General features: G+C 41.9%; 2 protein-coding genes across 7 annotated transcripts in view; one reads left to right on the top strand and one right to left on the bottom strand.

Moving 5' to 3' along the window:
- LOC112256026 (CRACD-like protein) overlaps nucleotides 1–7,251 on the bottom strand; it is a 28,776-nt gene extending 21,525 nt beyond the window's left edge. For 3 of the 6 annotated variants that reach the window (XM_024428964.2, XM_042325889.1, XM_042325888.1), the window contains exon 1: nucleotides 3,495–3,778. In XM_024428964.2, the coding sequence (XP_024284732.1) occupies nucleotides 3,495–3,529 (35 nt within the window). In that variant the 5' untranslated portion in view covers nucleotides 3,530–3,778. Of the gene's footprint in view, nucleotides 1–3,494; nucleotides 3,779–7,068 lie in introns of those variants that run through there. The other 3 variants (XM_024428966.2, XM_024428965.2, XM_024428963.1) reach the window with 2 other exon arrangements.
- Nucleotides 7,252–10,558: 3,307 nt separating this feature from the next.
- Nucleotides 10,559–17,208, top strand: ids (iduronate 2-sulfatase). The gene is made up of 9 exons (XM_024428958.2): nucleotides 10,559–10,785; nucleotides 11,092–11,228; nucleotides 11,355–11,532; nucleotides 12,033–12,121; nucleotides 12,417–12,617; nucleotides 12,971–13,141; nucleotides 13,398–13,524; nucleotides 13,846–14,013; nucleotides 14,690–17,208. The coding sequence occupies exons 1-9, from the start codon at nucleotides 10,710–10,712 to the stop codon at nucleotides 15,217–15,219; spliced, it is 1,677 nt and encodes a 558-aa protein (XP_024284726.1). The 5' UTR covers nucleotides 10,559–10,709; the 3' UTR covers nucleotides 15,220–17,208.
- The last annotated feature ends 359 nt before the right edge of the window (nucleotides 17,209–17,567 follow it).

The following is a 17,567-nucleotide window of genomic DNA, read 5'->3' on the forward strand; positions in this document are numbered from 1 at the left end:
ATCCCCTATTTCAGTACTGGGCTATCCCCTATTTCAGTACTGGGCGATCTCCTATTTCAGTACTGGGCGATCTCCTATTTCAGTACTGGGCTATCCCCTATTTCAGTACTGGGCGATCCCCTATTTCAGTACTGGGCGATCCCCTATTTCAGTACTGGGCGATCCCCTATTTCAGTACTGGGCGATCCCCTATTTCAGTACTGGGCGATCCCCTATTTCAGTACTGGGCGATCCCCTATTTCAGAGCCAGATATGAGGAGTCACCTATGTTTTGCAATCAAGTAACTAGCAAGGTGTATCAGACAGACAACACCTCGATTCTAATGTTCACACACTCTCAGTGTCCTCGGAGACCGTATTCTTCTCAACATCCAAGATACTTCTAGTATTTGTGGAAAAGGAAATAGGGAGTTTGTAGGAGTTCACATTATTTTATATCAAACCATATCTGAAGTCAATCCAATATAGACTTATATGCCTATGTAACAGCGCAAATAAATAAATAAGCAATTACATTATCTTAAGTAGGGACGGTGCACAACACATTCCACTCGGAAACGCCAAGGTTTTTATGCATGTTTTTTTAAAGGTAAAAAATAAAACGCTCCATGTGAATATATTTAGCAGTAATGCCAAGCAATGATACTGGCCATTTTGTTTGATAGTTTATACAGGCATGCCTTTAAATTATAACTGGCGCAAGAGTCCTCTGGCAGTCTAAATTATACATGGAGCATGGAGCGCCGAGGACAGATATACTGTGCATTTAGAAAGTATTCAGACCCCTTGACTTTTTCCATATCTTGTTACGTTACAGCCTTCCTCATTAATCTACACACAATACCCCATAATGACAAAGCGAGCTGCCCGACTGGCCAAACTGAGCAATCGTGGGAGGAGGGCCTTGGTCAGGGAGGTGACCAAGAACGCGATGTTCCTCTGTGGAGAAACAACCATCTCTGCAGCACTCCACCAATCAGGCCTTTATGGTAGAGTGGCCAGACGGAAGCAACTCCTCAGTAAAATGCACATGACAGCCCGCTTGGAGTTCGCCAAAAGGCACCTAAAGACTCTCAGACCATGAGAAACAAGATTCTCTGGGCTAATGAAACCAAGATTGAACTCTTTAGCCTGAATGCCAAGTGTCACGTCTGGAGTAAATCTGTCACCATCCCTACGGTGAAGAATGGTGGTGGCAGCATCATGCTCTGGGGATGTTTTTCAGCGGCAGGGACTGGGAGTCTAGCCAGGATCGAGGGGAAGATGAAAGAAGCAAAGAGAGATCCTTGATGAAAACCTGCTCCAGAGCGCTCAGGACCTCAGACTGGGGTGAAGGTTCACCTTCCAACAGGACAACGACCCTAAGCACACAGCTAAGACAACGCAGGAGTGGCTTCGGGACAAGTCTCTGAATGTCCTTGAGTGGCCCAGCCAGAGCTCGGACATGAACCTGATCTAACGTCTCTGGAGACCCCCGAAAATAGCTGTGCAGCAATGCTCCCCATCCAACCTGACAGAACATGAGAAGATCTGCAGAGAAGAATGGGAGAAAATCCCCAAATACAGGTGTGCCAAGCTTGTAGAGTCATACCCAAGAAGACTTGAGGCTGTAATCACTGCCAAAGGTGCTTCAAAGTATTTAGTAAAGGGTCAGAATACTTATGTAAATGTGAGATCAGGGTTTAATAATGTTTTTGCTTTGTCATTATGGGGTATTGTGTATAGATTGATGAGTGAATTTAAAAAATCTATTTTAGAATAATAATACCAAATGTGGACAAAGTAAAGGGGTCTGAATACTTTCCGAAGGCACCGTAGATGATGTGTAGTTCATTAGTAGTGGGTGTAGTAGGCCAGTAGCCCTACATAAAGATGTCCAAACCGAATGCAATCTGGCTAAACCATTGATTCCCCAGAACATACAAGATGATCACAGCAACCAAACAGGAGCTCCAATGAAACTTAACAGGAGAAGCACAGTACCCGGGACAAGGCTACTGCAGGGCACAGCTGCCTGGAAGGGAGAACTCCTAGAGTAGTTACAATGGGCGGACTTTCAGGATATCAAGGAAGGATGTGCTGTCTTTTTTTTTATTGGAGGTTCAACCCACCATTCTCTGTTATGCTGAGTGAACACTTTTCATTGGGTGGCGCCCCCATATATGAGTCTGCATATCCAAGTGGATGGTCTGCTCATCACAGTACAGTTTTGTTTTTTCAGCTGTTGAGTAAAACCTCACATACCTTAATGTTTGTCTTGAACCAGAGCCACAACCCCATGGAATTTCCTCTCCTCACTCTTTCTAAATGAGAGGACTGACTAAGTCTGACTTTGAAAAAAAGCTTATTGAATTTACAAGTTGTATCAAGGGTGCATTCAGTGCGGAAGGGTTAGGCCACACATCTGTCCCAAATACGAGTTGTGTGTAGCAAGAGAGACATTCTGTGTGTTGCGCTCACATGATGTTGTGTGCAACAGGGCTTAACATGCGTGAATGCATTAATCTTCAATAATAGCTTGAACATATGAATCCAACAAGAGGAAAAATAAACATTTTGGTGTTAGTAGTAGAGCATAGTTCAACGCAGCCTTCCTTACCCCTGTTCTGTAGGACAAGGAGGATTAAACCAGATCAGACAAGTTCCATCTGGAAAAAGTGAGGCTTTTTACGGTCCAATATCAAGGAAGAATGACTGTTTAAACGAGAACCATGTGAAACGGTGCAGGTGTTCCACACATCTGAGCCGAGCTGTTTACACTAGCATGTTATGTTTTGTACTCATCTATACTGTATGTTATACATTCTCCATTTCTAAGTCTGTCTGTGTACAAGATGTCACATGAAGCCAGACTTCTGCTAAGAGGAACTTAGTTGGGACAGCTGACAGACACAAACCATGAAATGGATGTTTGGGATGTGGATGGATGTGAATAAACTGTGGCAGTCAGTTACTCACTCTGGGGGAGAAGAGCTGATCCCTTTCAGGCTGTTACTGTTAAGTGGGTCAGTTCACAGTTTAAGAAAAGGCTGCCTGGCTCTCTTTCTCACATTTTATCAATGAACTGAGTGAGGGGTCAATAAAGCTTTTATTGTCTTTTTAATGTCTTGAGACGGAAGGATAAAGGGGGAGATGGTTCTTTAACACTGTGAATAAACAGCCCCTATACAGTGCATTTACAATCTAGTCCACGAGGCTACAACAGTGGTCTTAGTTACAAATTAACTATTTATTCATCTTTTTTGACTTGCCGAATCAATGCAGGCCTACTGTGTCCTAATATTAGGGTTCAGAATCAGAACATAACTATTGCCCTTCTCTAAAGACAGACATGTACACATGCCATGTACATTAAGAAGACTGCCTGGGACAAATAGCATACATGACTATGTTCACTTCGGATAAATGCTCTGGCGATACATATTTCCTCTGTCTTCATACCTTGCCAGGATATCAAACAAGTTGAACCAGAAAAGCAGAGAGAACATACTTACTTCTTTCCCTGCAAGCAGCCGTAAAATCCAGCCATGGTTTCTAGTTGGGAATGTTCAAGAGATCCAGCAGGCAGTACATCCTTTCCCAGCTTGTCTGAGTGATGGCGGCAAGTGGAAGAGTCCCTGTGCAAGCCCCAACTGCAACGTTAAAGGCCACCAGTCCACTACACACAAACACCCCTCTTCTTCATATACATGAATTAAGACAGAACGGCAGAAAGACAACCATAAAGACACCGAGCTAACTTTGAGGTTACCTGCCCTCCCTCCCTCCCAGTGACCTGCCTACAGTGAGAGGACACTAGTGTGAACTAACAGCCCGCCCCAAGCTACTTTTCCCACCCATCTCCACCTCCCTCCTCCCACTCCCTGCCCCGTCATTAGCCTAATCCCGAGCGGCAGCCTGCAGCTATTGTCTCAATCAGGCAGCTTACTTCCAGCCGATCTGACCCGTGTCTCTGTGATAATTAGATAGGGGGTGTCGTGAGGAGACATGAGGATTGTCCTGGCTAGGAACTCTATCCTATCCCCATCAGAAAAACAAAACAGCCCAACCAAGAGTACCACCCTGCCATAGAGTCTGAGTCAACACAGACAACAGATGTCTAAATCTTAACCTCTAACTATGGCTAACTATGGTTCAACCTTTGTGTCATTCATGTTGGGATGTCAATTCATATGGACAACTAAGTAGAAAATCAATATGGGCTACTGATCCACAGGTTGGATAATAAGGCCTAATTATCAGATAAACAGCACAAACCGTCATTCTGTTACCAAACTTTGCATCTGCACTGTTCAAGTAAAATGTGTTTTTGTAACTTTTTCTGTGGGAATTGTTAACAGTTGTCCTTGTGCATAGAGTTGTATGGTTTGTTTAACTTTCCAATCAGTGGATTTTGTTTGACATTTTAAAGTGAAAAATCTAAGTCTCAGCATCATTCTGTCACCATGGAATTGCCCAGAAGTATGTTATGGCAGAATGCTAACTTGTGCAAAACAATAAACCTTTTACTACAACAATAGTCAAATGAAACAAATGCAACATTTTACTCATGAATAACTCAAGTCAGTCTGAAAGTTTTTAACTGAACATCTCTATGTGAGATCGGGGTCTGTGAAGGATTTGGTAAAGCTAGATCAGAATACAACCAAAAGGGCCAGAACTGCTTGGAATCTATCCAAGTGGAGACATTTTCCTAGGAATAAAGAATGTGTTCACGTAAACAATCCACTGAAACTCTATTAGCTCCAGACCTCTGAGACTCCATTTCAAAATGAAATATTTCCCTCATCCTGAAAGTGTAAACACATTAGAAGCCTGTGTCACAGAGAGTAACCACAGCACTACCATAGCGTTTCCTCTACTTAATGACATTCCAAAGGAATATGACTTGGGTGATAACAAATAATTGATCAAATACATCATTAGAATCAATAGACTTAGCTTATCAACTCAATGTATACAATCTGGTGTCTTCTATACACCGACAGCAATCATCATCTTAGTAATGAAACATCCAGACAGACTACCAGACACAGAGTAGATCATCACACATGGGAAATCTCAGTTCATACAAACTATATGTGGACTCATTTCAAAAACACATGTCAGTTTTACTCCTGGATTTTTTTGTGGTATTTCCTGAACCATTTTTAAACCGCCCCCACAGAAACCCACTGCTTTGCTCAGAACTGAGAAAGTAAAGCAGCTAACGATGGTGAGAAGGACAGGAGATCATTTCTCAGTGCAAGTGCAAATATCAAGCATTGTGATTGTCCTCAACTTTGTGGTTTACCAAGATACTGTAGTTGTAATTCAGAGTAAAATAACACTGATTTTAACTATAGTTACTTATATAAAGTTGAATTCTGAAGAATTAAATATTTGCCCATGATTGAGCAGGAGGCCCTTTTCCCCCTGATCTCTTGAATCCCTCATCCCCTCAACAGTTTTCTCTGACTCGGGTTTCGTTAGATAACCCCTGCAGAGTACTGTTTCTTTTCTTTACAAAGCGCTCGGAATTCCTGCTCACATCTGGGACACATCTTCTATGAGCAGCGACCTCTCTGGCTCTAATCAACTCGAATTAAGGCCATGTATGCAGCAGAACTGTAAATAACAAAAACATTATACTGTAGAACTGAGCTAGCGATGCTGGGTGCGAGGCTGAGGCTGAATGTGTCACAGACAGACAGGGATGTCTATACAGCAGCAACAACACACAGTTCCCCTCTCGGTCTGGCCTGGTTCTCTTCTCATGGTGCTGGAAACCTTTTAGAGCTGACCCTTGAAACGACCCACTCTGCTCTCCCACTCTCCATGTGAAAAGGGATCCTGCTGGGTTTTACTGCTAAAGGCCCTCTAGTCTGCCTTTAACCTACAGTTGTTGCTGTTTTCACCAGGCATTCCTTCCATTCCAAATCATTTGCTCCACAGCATGTGTGAGCCTTAAGGGCACATGAGAAGGTATTTATCTGAAGGGTTTAATTGTATGGTGATAATCAACTAATTGTGCTTTTTAAAAAATGGTTTAAGTGTTGTGCTCTTAGTGATATCCTCTATTGAAAACATGGAATTAGTGCCATGGCTCAATCTGGTTGGTCCTACTGGTCGAATGGGTGTGGTTGAGAACTGACCCCTATTAAAAACTTTGTGGACCAGCTGCCAAAGCCAATACACTTTCTTCATGCCATTATGTTCAGAAATAATGCGATATATCGTTGTTAGAAAAACTAATGGTAATCTAAACGTCACGCCAGGGTAAGCCTACATGAGACACAGACCTTATTTTAAGTGTTTCTCAAATCCCCTATGGGAAAATGAATGGTGGAAAAACGATTGGAACCATTTATTTTTCTTGCTGAGTCGGTGGTTGTGTTTGATTAAGGTTTTATTCAAAAGTATGGATTTCAGCAAACAAAGGCATGCTACAACAGAGGTCAAACATAGGTACATGATAAGGGTTTAGGAATGTACATTCTTTAAGTATCGTGTAAAGGGACTCTGAGTCAGAGGTTCGTGAATTAAAAAAGGTTTTATTTTTTACCTCTAGTAGCCTATGCGCTCAACTCTGTAGAGGAGTTGAGGTACTTGGCAATAGTGAACAGCATTTTATATCCCTCAAATGGGGCGTTATTTGTATTCTAATAAGGAATGTAACGTTAATGGCCAGATCATACCAGATAGCTATTGGCAATAAGCAACTGGACTAAATTGTATTGACCACAGCCTATTGAAACAGCAAAAACACACATCACCACTATCCTTGTGTTGCAATAATAGGATATTGTAAAAAATGTTTTAAAAAAAAAGATTGTTTAAAATATATTTAAGAGGATAATGAGTCGCAAACTAAATATAACATCGAATTGTGTCCCAGGAGATTCTTCAAATGAGGTATAATTCAATAACAACGCTTCGGTGAAGTTGAAGAAACCATCAACTGAATTCAACAGGCTTTTTGCGAATCTAACACAAAGCAAAATAGAAAACTGGAGCGAACCATATTGAAGCTTCGCATATCAATCAAACAATTGTCTCTAAATTCGTCTTGAAGAAAATGGTACTTACAAACTGAGTTATATATTTCAGAGTACGCAGTCATCCATCAAAGTCAAGAAGACCTCGGTGAATTGTGATGATTAGATCTGGCCCAATGAGGTCTCGTGTCTTCAACTAGCCTGCAGAAGCACTGGAGTACCGCCCATGACGTCCGCGAGAAAGTCGACGAGTTGTGTGCACCAGTTGACTCACTGGGAAGTTTCTTTAGATACATATCAACTGTAAAATTAACCAAACAATTTAATCAAACAGTATCAGTCAAAGATGCAACATTTTCATGTGTACTGTCCCCTAGCGTCCCTAGCTATTGCTTTTTGTATGATTTGTGTCTCAATTCCATCTGTATTTTAAAAAAAAATCTTTACGGATTTTCTGGTCAAATAATTTTATGTCCATAGATAATCGGTGTTTGACTCGGACTGAAATAGTTGCGGGTACTCAATTTGGGTGCTGGTACTGTTTATATAAGGGCAGGAGCTCGACAGTACTTTTGAGCTAATATTCTATAAATGGTACAGGTACCGTCCTCAGCTCCAGTGAGCTCCTGCCCAAATCAAACCGTGTATAATCTGTGCTGGGGAACTAGGAGAATTGATGGGAAAATATATGGCCAGCAATGCTCTCTAGTGGTAGTTTTTTGTACGGATCTTAAATTATTCTGGCTTAAAATTTGACAAATCTATGCATTATACAAGTTGACCACACACCAATTCTATGATGATTTTATTTGGAAACTAGATAGAATACATGTATTCTACATTTAGATGTTAGCAATTTGGCATAGTATTTTATCCAAAGACTAAACTAAATTAAGTCCAACTAAACAACCACACATCAGTCATTGCAATTAGCTTGAAAGAGATGGAGATATTTTCACCATAGGCAGACTCAAAGACAGGTGGTAAAGGCCTACAGTAGGGGGAAAAGTACGAGAAAGTGGTAGGAAGTAGGATCTGGCAACAACGTCACTGGAATAGTCATCCCCGGACTCTTCAATAACCCTGGCTTTTGAACCATTGAGATCTGGCAACGACTCATTGGAATAGTCACCCCCGGACTCTTCAATAACCCTGGCTTTTGAACCATTGAGATCTGGCAACGACTCATTGGAATAGTCATCCCCGGACTCTTCAATAACCCTGGCTTTTGAACCATTGAGATCTGGCAACGACTCATTGGAATAGTCACCCCGGACTCTTCAATAACCCTGGCTTTTGAACCATTGAGATCTGGCAACGACTCATTGGAATAGTCACCCCGGACTCTTCAATAACCCTGGCTTTTGAACCATTGAGATCTGGCAACGACTCATTGGAATAGTCACCCCGGACTCTTCAATAACCCTGGCTTTTGAACCATTGAGATCTGGCAACGACTCATTGGAATAGTCATCCCCGGACTCTTCAATAACCCTGGCTTTTGAACCATTGAGATCTGGCAACGACTCATTGGAATAGTCACCCCTGGACTCTTCAATAACCCTGGCTTTTGAACCATTGAGATCTGGCAACGACTCATTGGAATAGTCACCCCCGGACTCTTCAATAACCCTGGCTTTTGAACCATTGAGATCTGGCAACGACTCATTGGAATAGTCACCCCTGGTGGTGCCCATGTCCATTATCTCATAGGTGCAAACATTTTTGTCCCTGGCATTGTAGGCTGAAATCCCACCTGAAAAGACACAGACAATAGATTTTTACCATGGTATGCATGCATTCACAAACATAACAAACATGCAACTCGTCACTTCTATCCAGTGGTGTAAAGTACTTAAGTAGTTTTTGGGGGGTATCTGTACTTTATTATTTATATTTTTCCAACTTTTACTTCACTACATTCCCAAAGAAAATACCATTTTCCCTGACACCCAAAAGTACCTTTTACATTTGGACAGGAAAATTGTCTAAATTCACACACTTATCAAGAGAACATCCCTGGGATCCCTACTGCCTCTGATCTGGTGGACTCACTAAACACAAATGCTTCGTTTGTAAATTATGTCTGAGTGATGGAGTGTGCCCCTGGCTATCTGCCAATAAAAATGTTAATAAATACAATTGTGCCTTCTGGCTTGCTAAATATAAGGAATTTGAAATGGGTTATACTTTTGATACTTAAGTACATTTTAGCAATTCCATTTACGTTTGATACTTAAGTAGGCCTATATTTAAAACCAAATACTTTTAGACTTTTACTCTAGTTATTTTCTATTAACGTATCTTTACTTTTACTCAAGTATGACAATTGAGTACTTTTTCCAGCACTGCTTCTATCAAACTATAGAGTAGAGTTGTGGGTGAGACACACCTTTCAGCTGGTGCTCCTTGGGCCATGCTGGGAATTTCGCCTGGATCCTAAGGAAAGAAAATATTTATAAATCAATCAAATCACTTTTTAATGCTTTCCTAAAATACAATTCAAGCCACTGATTATAGCATCACTGCAATTCAAAATCATGAAATGTTGTGTTTCTAGCTCCATGGAGCAATTATCAAATGCAATGTAATATGAATGAATAGCCTACCGAAAAGAAGAATAGGAAGATGCTATTAAAACCTGTCAGATTTAAACAGAAATCCCCTTGGTAAAATCTGCTTCATTATTCTCACACAATCAACAACATATGCACACAAGTCAACCTACATCAGCCCAATGCCGTTCCCATTGTCTTCCCAGCCATGGTCCAAATTAATTATGTGGTAAATGGAGGTGAAAACGCTTTTCGTGCAAAAGTTGACACAATAACCATCATATCGACGTTACATTTTGAGTCTCGTGATGATATGGTGTGTGGTCCTCCCACTACGACCCGGGAAACTATGCAGTTTATTAGGCTACAGATAAAATAAATTATGATGAACTTCACAGGGTGGTGAAAGTGCACGATGATGCGCTTGATGCTACTTTCCAATAGCCTATCAAGGGTCTTATTCTGTTGACATGATGATCGACGCTTGACTGCCGTTTGACAAATACAAATATTATCCGCTTTATCCATAATAATCTCTTAATGTAGAAGAACCTACACGAAGAGCCTAGAAGAGCACTGCATCTGCGGGCTGTTGACACATTTGCGATGTGTTTTTGTGACAAAACTATCCGTAGAGTTGAAAATGCGATGGAAACACATTGCACTTTAGCTTTTTATTCCGTCCATGAACAGTTAAGCGAAAAAGTACATTGCGTACATTACGTCATCATTCACTGATTTGTAACTGCAACAAGTCCATTTTGTGGAAACATACCACTGGTGGGAAAATGCCAAATGTGTTATGCGGATTCTAGAATATTCGCATGGAAATCTGTCGCCAATTGGATGGATGGAAAGGTAGCTACTCACTGATTTTATTTGTATAGAATACATTTGTGCATATTGAAAATGATAGGATTACCTGTCAACTACATAAATAAAGGCGGGGCGTCTAGGTTTCAGAGCATGACGTAGACTTTCCAACGACCAATGGAAATAGAAAGGGGGGAGGTCCTTTCACCAGGAAGGTATTTCAGCAGACACGATGCGATCAATGTTTTGACACAGTCATTAGTTGTCGCGTGTGTATATATGTTCATGCACTACCTTTATAGACCACGCACGAGCTTCATTAGCTTACAATTGTTTTAGCTTGGCGAAGCTGTGTTGCCTCACGATGTCTCTGTCTGTCCAGAAATGGTTTTGCGTCCTGATTCTGTATATGTTCTCTCATGACGTTGTTGCAAAAACAGGTAACTCACTTTTCAGAAACCTTTTATAGTAAATCGCTTCTTGTTGATGTTGAGTTTCTGTGAGAACGTATTATTGATCAGTAACATTGTTATAACTTTAGTCATGTTGCCCAATGTATGGCGTTCGTTCAAAGCTTGCTACGTTGTAGCTGATTTTTAAGGCCGGGCAATTATGGCTTCCAAATTCGGATCTTTTGCGAAATACCTGATCTGATTGGTCTAACAATTTTAGTGGCGATTGAATCAGAATTGGGCTGCCTGTGTTAACGCAGCCATTGTAACCTTGACTAATATGTTTTTCTTTAGTTCGGCGCAATGTTCTCTTCATCATGGCTGACGATTTGAGACCAACATTAGGATGCTACGGGGATCCTATTGTAAAGTCACCAAACATTGATCAACTTGCCTCTAAAAGTAACGTCTTTCTCAACGCATATGCCCAGGTAGTCCTACAACAAAGTGATTTAACGCTGTAGCGCAAGCCTACTTTAGTTGGCAATTCATTTTCTACCAGTGATTGTAACTATATAGACAATGGGACGTTAATTTATCTCTCATTCAATTTGTAGCAAGCAGTGTGTGGACCAAGTCGGACCTCCTTACTAACAAGTCGTAGACCTGACACAACCCGGTTATATGACTTTAACTCCTACTGGAGAGTACATGCGGGGAACTACACCACTCTCCCTCAGTACTTCAAGTCAAAGGGCTACACCACCATGTCGGTTGGAAAGGTTTTTCACCCAGGTAAAAGGATCCTAGACATTTTGTCAGCAGGTTGACATTTTATTGGGATGAATCTATTCCTGAAGGCTGAGTGGTTTCTGCTTGATGGGCCAGACGCAAAGTCAAAATTGGCTATATAGTTTTTAAAAAATGCTTTCAAATGTTTATTTTGGTCCTAATTGAACGTTGGGTGTAAAGTTAGCAGTGTTTTAGTTTTCAAATCTGACTTTGTGGCTAGTGACCAACCAACAGAGCTGCCGCCAGGACAGGATTCATCCCAATAAATGCCAACCTGCTGTTTGTCTTAGACCTACTTAATGTTATTGGTTGGTGAATTCTTAGACGTCTACATTGAGAAATTAATTAACAATTATCTTCTGTGCTTCTGTGTTCAATGTTTTAAAACCCCTTATTGCACAAAATAAGCAACATCTCTTGTCATGTGATGTGAATCTATCAAATTGCCAGAGGCTGTTTCCCATGTCATCTTAATACTAATATCGCTGTGTTTTGTGCTGAAGGCATAGCCTCTAATCACTCGGATGATTACCCGTACAGCTGGTCTGTACCTCCTTATCATCCTCCCTCTTTCAAGTATGAAAATATGAAGGTCAGTGTTTGTCTTGACTGCTGCCATAACTCCATGGTCTACAGATGCTTTAGCCATATATGGCTTAAATGATGTCAGTATACTGAATAGTCTATTTACTTCAGTGAATGGATTCCATTCAGTAGACATTAATTTAAAGAAATTGCTACAGGTGCTTATGCATGTTGTCTGATTTGAGCCCTCTGTGTATTATGTCTAGTTTAACTGCCTAATGTAAATGTTTCTCATGCATTTAAAAAAAAAAAATCTGAAGGGTTTAATGTTTAGCATGAATGAAATGTACTGCTTTGTTTAGGTTTGCAAGGGCAGTGATGGCAAACTGCATGCCAACCTGTTGTGCTCAGTTAATGTGTCTGAAACCCCTCTTGGGACACTGCCAGACATGGAGAGCACAGAGGAGGCCATCAGGCTGCTCAAGTCCACAAAGGATTCTGGCAAGAATTTCTTTCTGGCTGTTGGATTCCACAAACCTCACATTCCCTTCAGAATCCCACAGGTACTACAGCTTCCTGGCTTACTTCACCGTAACACCAGGAGCGGTTAAACCAGGGTTTTCCATACTCGGGCCTCCGGTCCCAAGGGGTGCACGTTTTTGTTTTTTGCTCTACACTGCTGACTCAAATCAACTAATCAAGCTTTGATAATTTGGATCAGCTGTGTAGTGTTAAGGTAAAAAACTAAACGTTCACGCCTTGGAGTCCTGAGGACGAAGTTTGGAATACGCTGGGTTAAACCATGATGTAGATGAGCAATAAATGTAGATGGTATGATTTGTAACATACTGATGAAACTGCCTTTGCACTTGTAAACTGTAATTTCGTTCTTAAATTGCCTAACTCTGTGTATTAGGAATTCTTGACACTCTATCCCCTGGATAAGATGAGCCTGCCTCCAGACCCTGACGTTCCTAAAGGCCTCCCCAGTGTGGCCTACAATCCCTGGACTGACATCAGGAAAAGGGAAGATGTCCAAGCTCTAAACATCAGCTTCCCATATGGGCCAATCCCAAAAGATTTCCAGGTTGGTTAGGTATCAGTTTATTATTTGTAGGCACAAGGCATCTATTCTATATGGTTTTTAATGTGGCTGTAGATGGTTGAAGCACAACTGGTGGATTTCTTTACTTCCAATCTGTTACATGAGGTGATAATGATGCAGATACATGTTGAACTATTTAAACATTCTTCCAGAAACCTACAGGTAGAAGCAGCATATTATACTACAGCAGGTTGCATACTGTTATGTGTTATTGATATACCATAAATGTTGGCTTCAGCTCCAGATTCAACAGCACTATTATGCATCTGTGTCATACATGGACTCCCAAGTGGGTCGGTTGTTGAGTACTCTGGATTATCTTGGCCTGGCTGAAGACACTGTTGTGGTCTTTACATCTGACCATGGTATGTCAATTCTTCCTTCTGTTTCAATACGTTATGTACTGTAGAGATGTGAAATCTGCTGCATGCATCAAACTGCGGTCTAGCCTATAATAGTTTGTCAACGGGTACATTTCTTGTGTCGTTTGTCCACTAGATGGGGCTGTGACAACACAAATTCTGCCTTTACACTCCTGAGTTGACAGACTTCACCAGCCTCAAGCTTGGTTCCCTTCAAACCTTATGTTAACTTGACTAGGAACTGTTTATGCATGTTGTATAGCGATAATTAAATGTTAGTCTTGTTTGGGTATGTATTTGTAATAGGAGTTATTTCTCTTACAGGCTGGTCACTTGGGGAGCATGGAGAATGGGCCAAATACAGCAACTTTGACGTGGCCACTCGCATTCCACTAATGTTCTACGTAGCAGGTGTGACTGCAGTCCGTCCTTGGCCAGAGACCTTCCCTTACATGAATGTGTTTGGCCCAACACCGCATCGCTTCACACAAGGTATACTACACACTCCTATAGTCAATAACTAGTTTTCATTCCTCGTGCAATTTTTATCACTGATCTGGCAAGATGTGATGATGAAGGCAGTATGGTGGAAACCGATCCAGTTTTTTTCTTCCCATCAGTGGTAGTGAAGGAGAGGAAGCCATTAGGAAGATTGAATTGCATTCTCCTTGCGTCTTCTCCTCTTGTCTTCTCAAATCCCATTGGCAGAGGGGAGGGACCTCTGGCGTTCTCATCCAATGGGTTCTGAGAAGGATAGGACGTGAGGAGTATGTAAATGGCCTGTGTTTAGACAGGTATCTCAATTCTGCTTTTAAAAAAAATCAGGAATTGGTCTTTTGACTTATCAGATCAGACCTATTAGTGAAAATGATAGAATTGGCTGTGTAAATGCAGCCTTTGAGACACTATTCTATTCTCTCCAAGTCATTCTCCCAGGACAGATTGTAGGAAGTTTGTGCTCCACTATGGCTGCGTCTACACAACACTGATATTTTTTCCACTAATTGGGCTTTTGATCAATCACATCTTTTTCAGTGCTTTTCTCATTGGTGAAAAATATCAGCATTAGGCTGCCTGTAAATGCAGCCTATGTAACGTTGTTATTCCCCATATAATGTAGTAGACTATCGGTTGTGGGGCTGTGACTCACACTACCTCTTCTCCACAGGAGGAACCGTGAGCAACGTGAACGAGCTGCTAGATATCTTCCCCACTGTTTCTGTCCTGGCTGGGCTGAAGCCCCCGCTCCCCTGTCCCGACAACTCCTTTGACGTGGAGCTCTGCACCGAGGGACACAACCTGGCCTACACCTTCAACAACGACGACAACCGCAAGAAGTCTGAGGCCATTGCCTTCAGCCAGTACCCCCGGCCCGCCGACACCCCCCAGGAAAACTCAGACCTGCCCGACCTGAAGGACATCCGGATAATGGGCTATTCTCTGCGCTCCTGGGACTATCGCTTCACCGTGTGGGCGGGCTTCGACCCAGCTAGCTTCCAGGCTAATCTGTCAGACGTGCATGGTGGGGAGCTGTACCTCCTGGAGGAAGACCCAGGCCAGGACCACAACCTGTACAACACCTCTGAGCACAGCCTGCTGCTCTGCAAGCTGGGCCAGGGCCAGCAGCCCTGGGCACAGACCCTCAAACAACACCTCCTATACCTCACTGCAGGGAATAAATCTAAAGGGATGGCATGATGCTTTGTGTAATGAACTATTTTGCTGTGTTCATAAGGGATGTTTCCATTCTAGGCAAGTGCCTATATCTAGATTCTTTCAGCTTCTATTGGCACTTGAGGTTTTTAGGTGTAATCCTTGTCTTAGCAGTTCAGGTTTCTGAATGTTGATGGTGAATTTCAATGGCAAGAATTTGACACCAGCTCTAAATCGAACCTAACAACTCCAATAGAACCCTGTTCACTGGTTATCAGTATGTTAGTTTGAGATCAGACTTATTTTTCAAGCATAAGGTAATGTACTGTAACAAACTGATGGTGAAATGTGTATTTATATAGGGAAAGATCATCAGGGCCAACATGGCATTGTTGGTGAGCATGCTGTACTGTAAAACTATCCACATTCATACTTTGCACAAAGATTTTTTTTATTTAAATGGGTTGTACCAAATAAGCATACTTTTTTTTTTTTGGGGGGGGGGAAATAGTCTTGTCAATGTAGAAGGAAGATACTGGTCCTCACGAAGGCTCCACCCCAGTGTGTTCAGGGCCAGCAGACAGCCTTCATTGCCAGCTGGGCTGAAATTCCATTGTTTTTTGCAGTCTGAACGTGAGGTCAGGCCAGTTGGCGATGGATCCATGGGCTGATTGAAGCTTATTTTAATTGCTTGCGCCAAAGGGGAATTGCATTTGTGCTCAAACTTTATCTGTGATTTTAATTCTCTTTCAACTCCTGTTTCCAAGTTCTGCTAGAAAATGTTCCCCATTTTTAAGTTCCTTCCCCTGTGAATGAGGCAGTGTCTTTCAGCTCCCAGACAGTGTTATCTGGAGAGAATGTGCAACTCCTCAAACATATTGTCCAAAAATAATTATTCTTACCACTCAACTAGTCCTATCTATACAAATGTGTCCTTCACTACTTCTTTCATAAGAGTGGATCTACTGAAGTTAAGGTAGTGCGTATACTCAAATTGGTTAATTTGACTTTAATCTGTCAGGCACTGACACTCAACCTTGAGTTGCACCACCATCCTGATGTAATAGGACAGGGGAGCGCTTCATTGACTCATACAGGAATGTTATTCCCCTTAAGTAGACAATGTGACCTAACACTGATAGACGATGGACTTTAACCATGCAAACCTGTTAATATGATAAACAAGGAATCGATGTGGTAATGGGTCACTGCTTAAGATAATTATTACTTTGATACAACCATGTGATATCTGTGGTGAATGAATCTGTTACATACAGGGTTGGTTTTGAAAATCTCATGCAGATTGGTCGGTTGTGTTTAGGAATCAATCCCCATTTGTTGGTATTTAACAAATCCATATCAAATTAGTGTCACTTTGTCTTGCTGATTCAGATGCACCTTATTAGGGTAGCGGGTAATGGCAATTTATTCATGAAAAAAATATTCAACTATTCAAAACAACTGGCCTACACCAGCAATTCAATATGAACTCAGATTTACACTAAATCATAACATTGGGCATTTTTGTATCTTATTTGTCTGTTCTTGCCTGCAGAATATGGTAATTAGAAACGATATTATTACTCAAACTCAAAACTGCATTATACGTACAGTATGTATATTTGTTTGCATGAAATGCACTATGTCTCGAGGGCAAATGTGCCTTGTCCTTGTAGCTTGGCTGAGAGGAGCAGCTGGTAGACAGTGTTTTTCTCCAGAGGCTGTTGTACTGTAGGATATGGCTGGTAGACAGTGTTTCTCTCCAGAGGGTGTTGTACTGTAGGATATGGCTGGTAGACAGTGTTTCTCCCCAGAGGGTGTTGTGCTGTAGGATATGGCTGGTAGACAGTGTTTCTCTCCAGAGGCTGTTGTACTGTAGGATATGGCTGGTAGACAGTGTTTCTCTCCAGAGGGTGTTGTACTGTAGGATATGGCTGGTAGACAGTGTTTCTCTCCAGAGCGTGTTGTACTGTAGGATATGGCTGGTAGACAGTGTTTCTCTCCAGAGCGTGTTGTACTGTAGGATATGGCTGGTAGACAGCAGTGCTCCAGTGAATGGTGTGGCAGATATTACAGCCCAGGATCTGATGCCCTCCATCTGGCCTAGTGAGGCAGAGCGCCAGCCAGGCCAGCAGAGAGTCTATGCCCCCCTCCTCCCCTCCCTTTTCATCACCCTCTCTCCTGGCACAGTGAAGCTGAGATGTAGCCCACAGCCAGAGCAGAGGACTATCTCAGTAGTGATCATGTTGACAGCTGTGTTTAACAGAGCCGTCTGGGATAGGAGACAACTGGTCACTACTATGCTCTCAACATACAGTAGCAATAAGGGGATATTTCAGTGTTGATAATGGATGGCTTCCAAAAGCTCTTATACATCTCAAAGAATACAATGC

Source organism: Oncorhynchus tshawytscha, linkage group LG08, assembly GCF_018296145.1.
Source record: "Oncorhynchus tshawytscha isolate Ot180627B linkage group LG08, Otsh_v2.0, whole genome shotgun sequence".
Lineage (NCBI taxonomy): Eukaryota > Metazoa > Chordata > Actinopteri > Salmoniformes > Salmonidae > Oncorhynchus > Oncorhynchus tshawytscha.

Excerpts from the sequence above, each read along its gene's own strand:
- ids (XM_024428958.2), top strand. The coding sequence starts at position 10,710 with ATGTCTCTGTCTGTCCAGAAATGGTTTTGCGTCCTGATTCTGTATATG. Across the intron at positions 10,786-11,091 it reads TGACGTTGTTGCAAAAACAG|TTCGGCGCAATGTTCTCTTC; the intron begins GTAACTCACTTT and ends GTTTTTCTTTAG. Across the intron at positions 12,618-12,970 it reads TTCCCTTCAGAATCCCACAG|GAATTCTTGACACTCTATCC; the intron begins GTACTACAGCTT and ends TCTGTGTATTAG.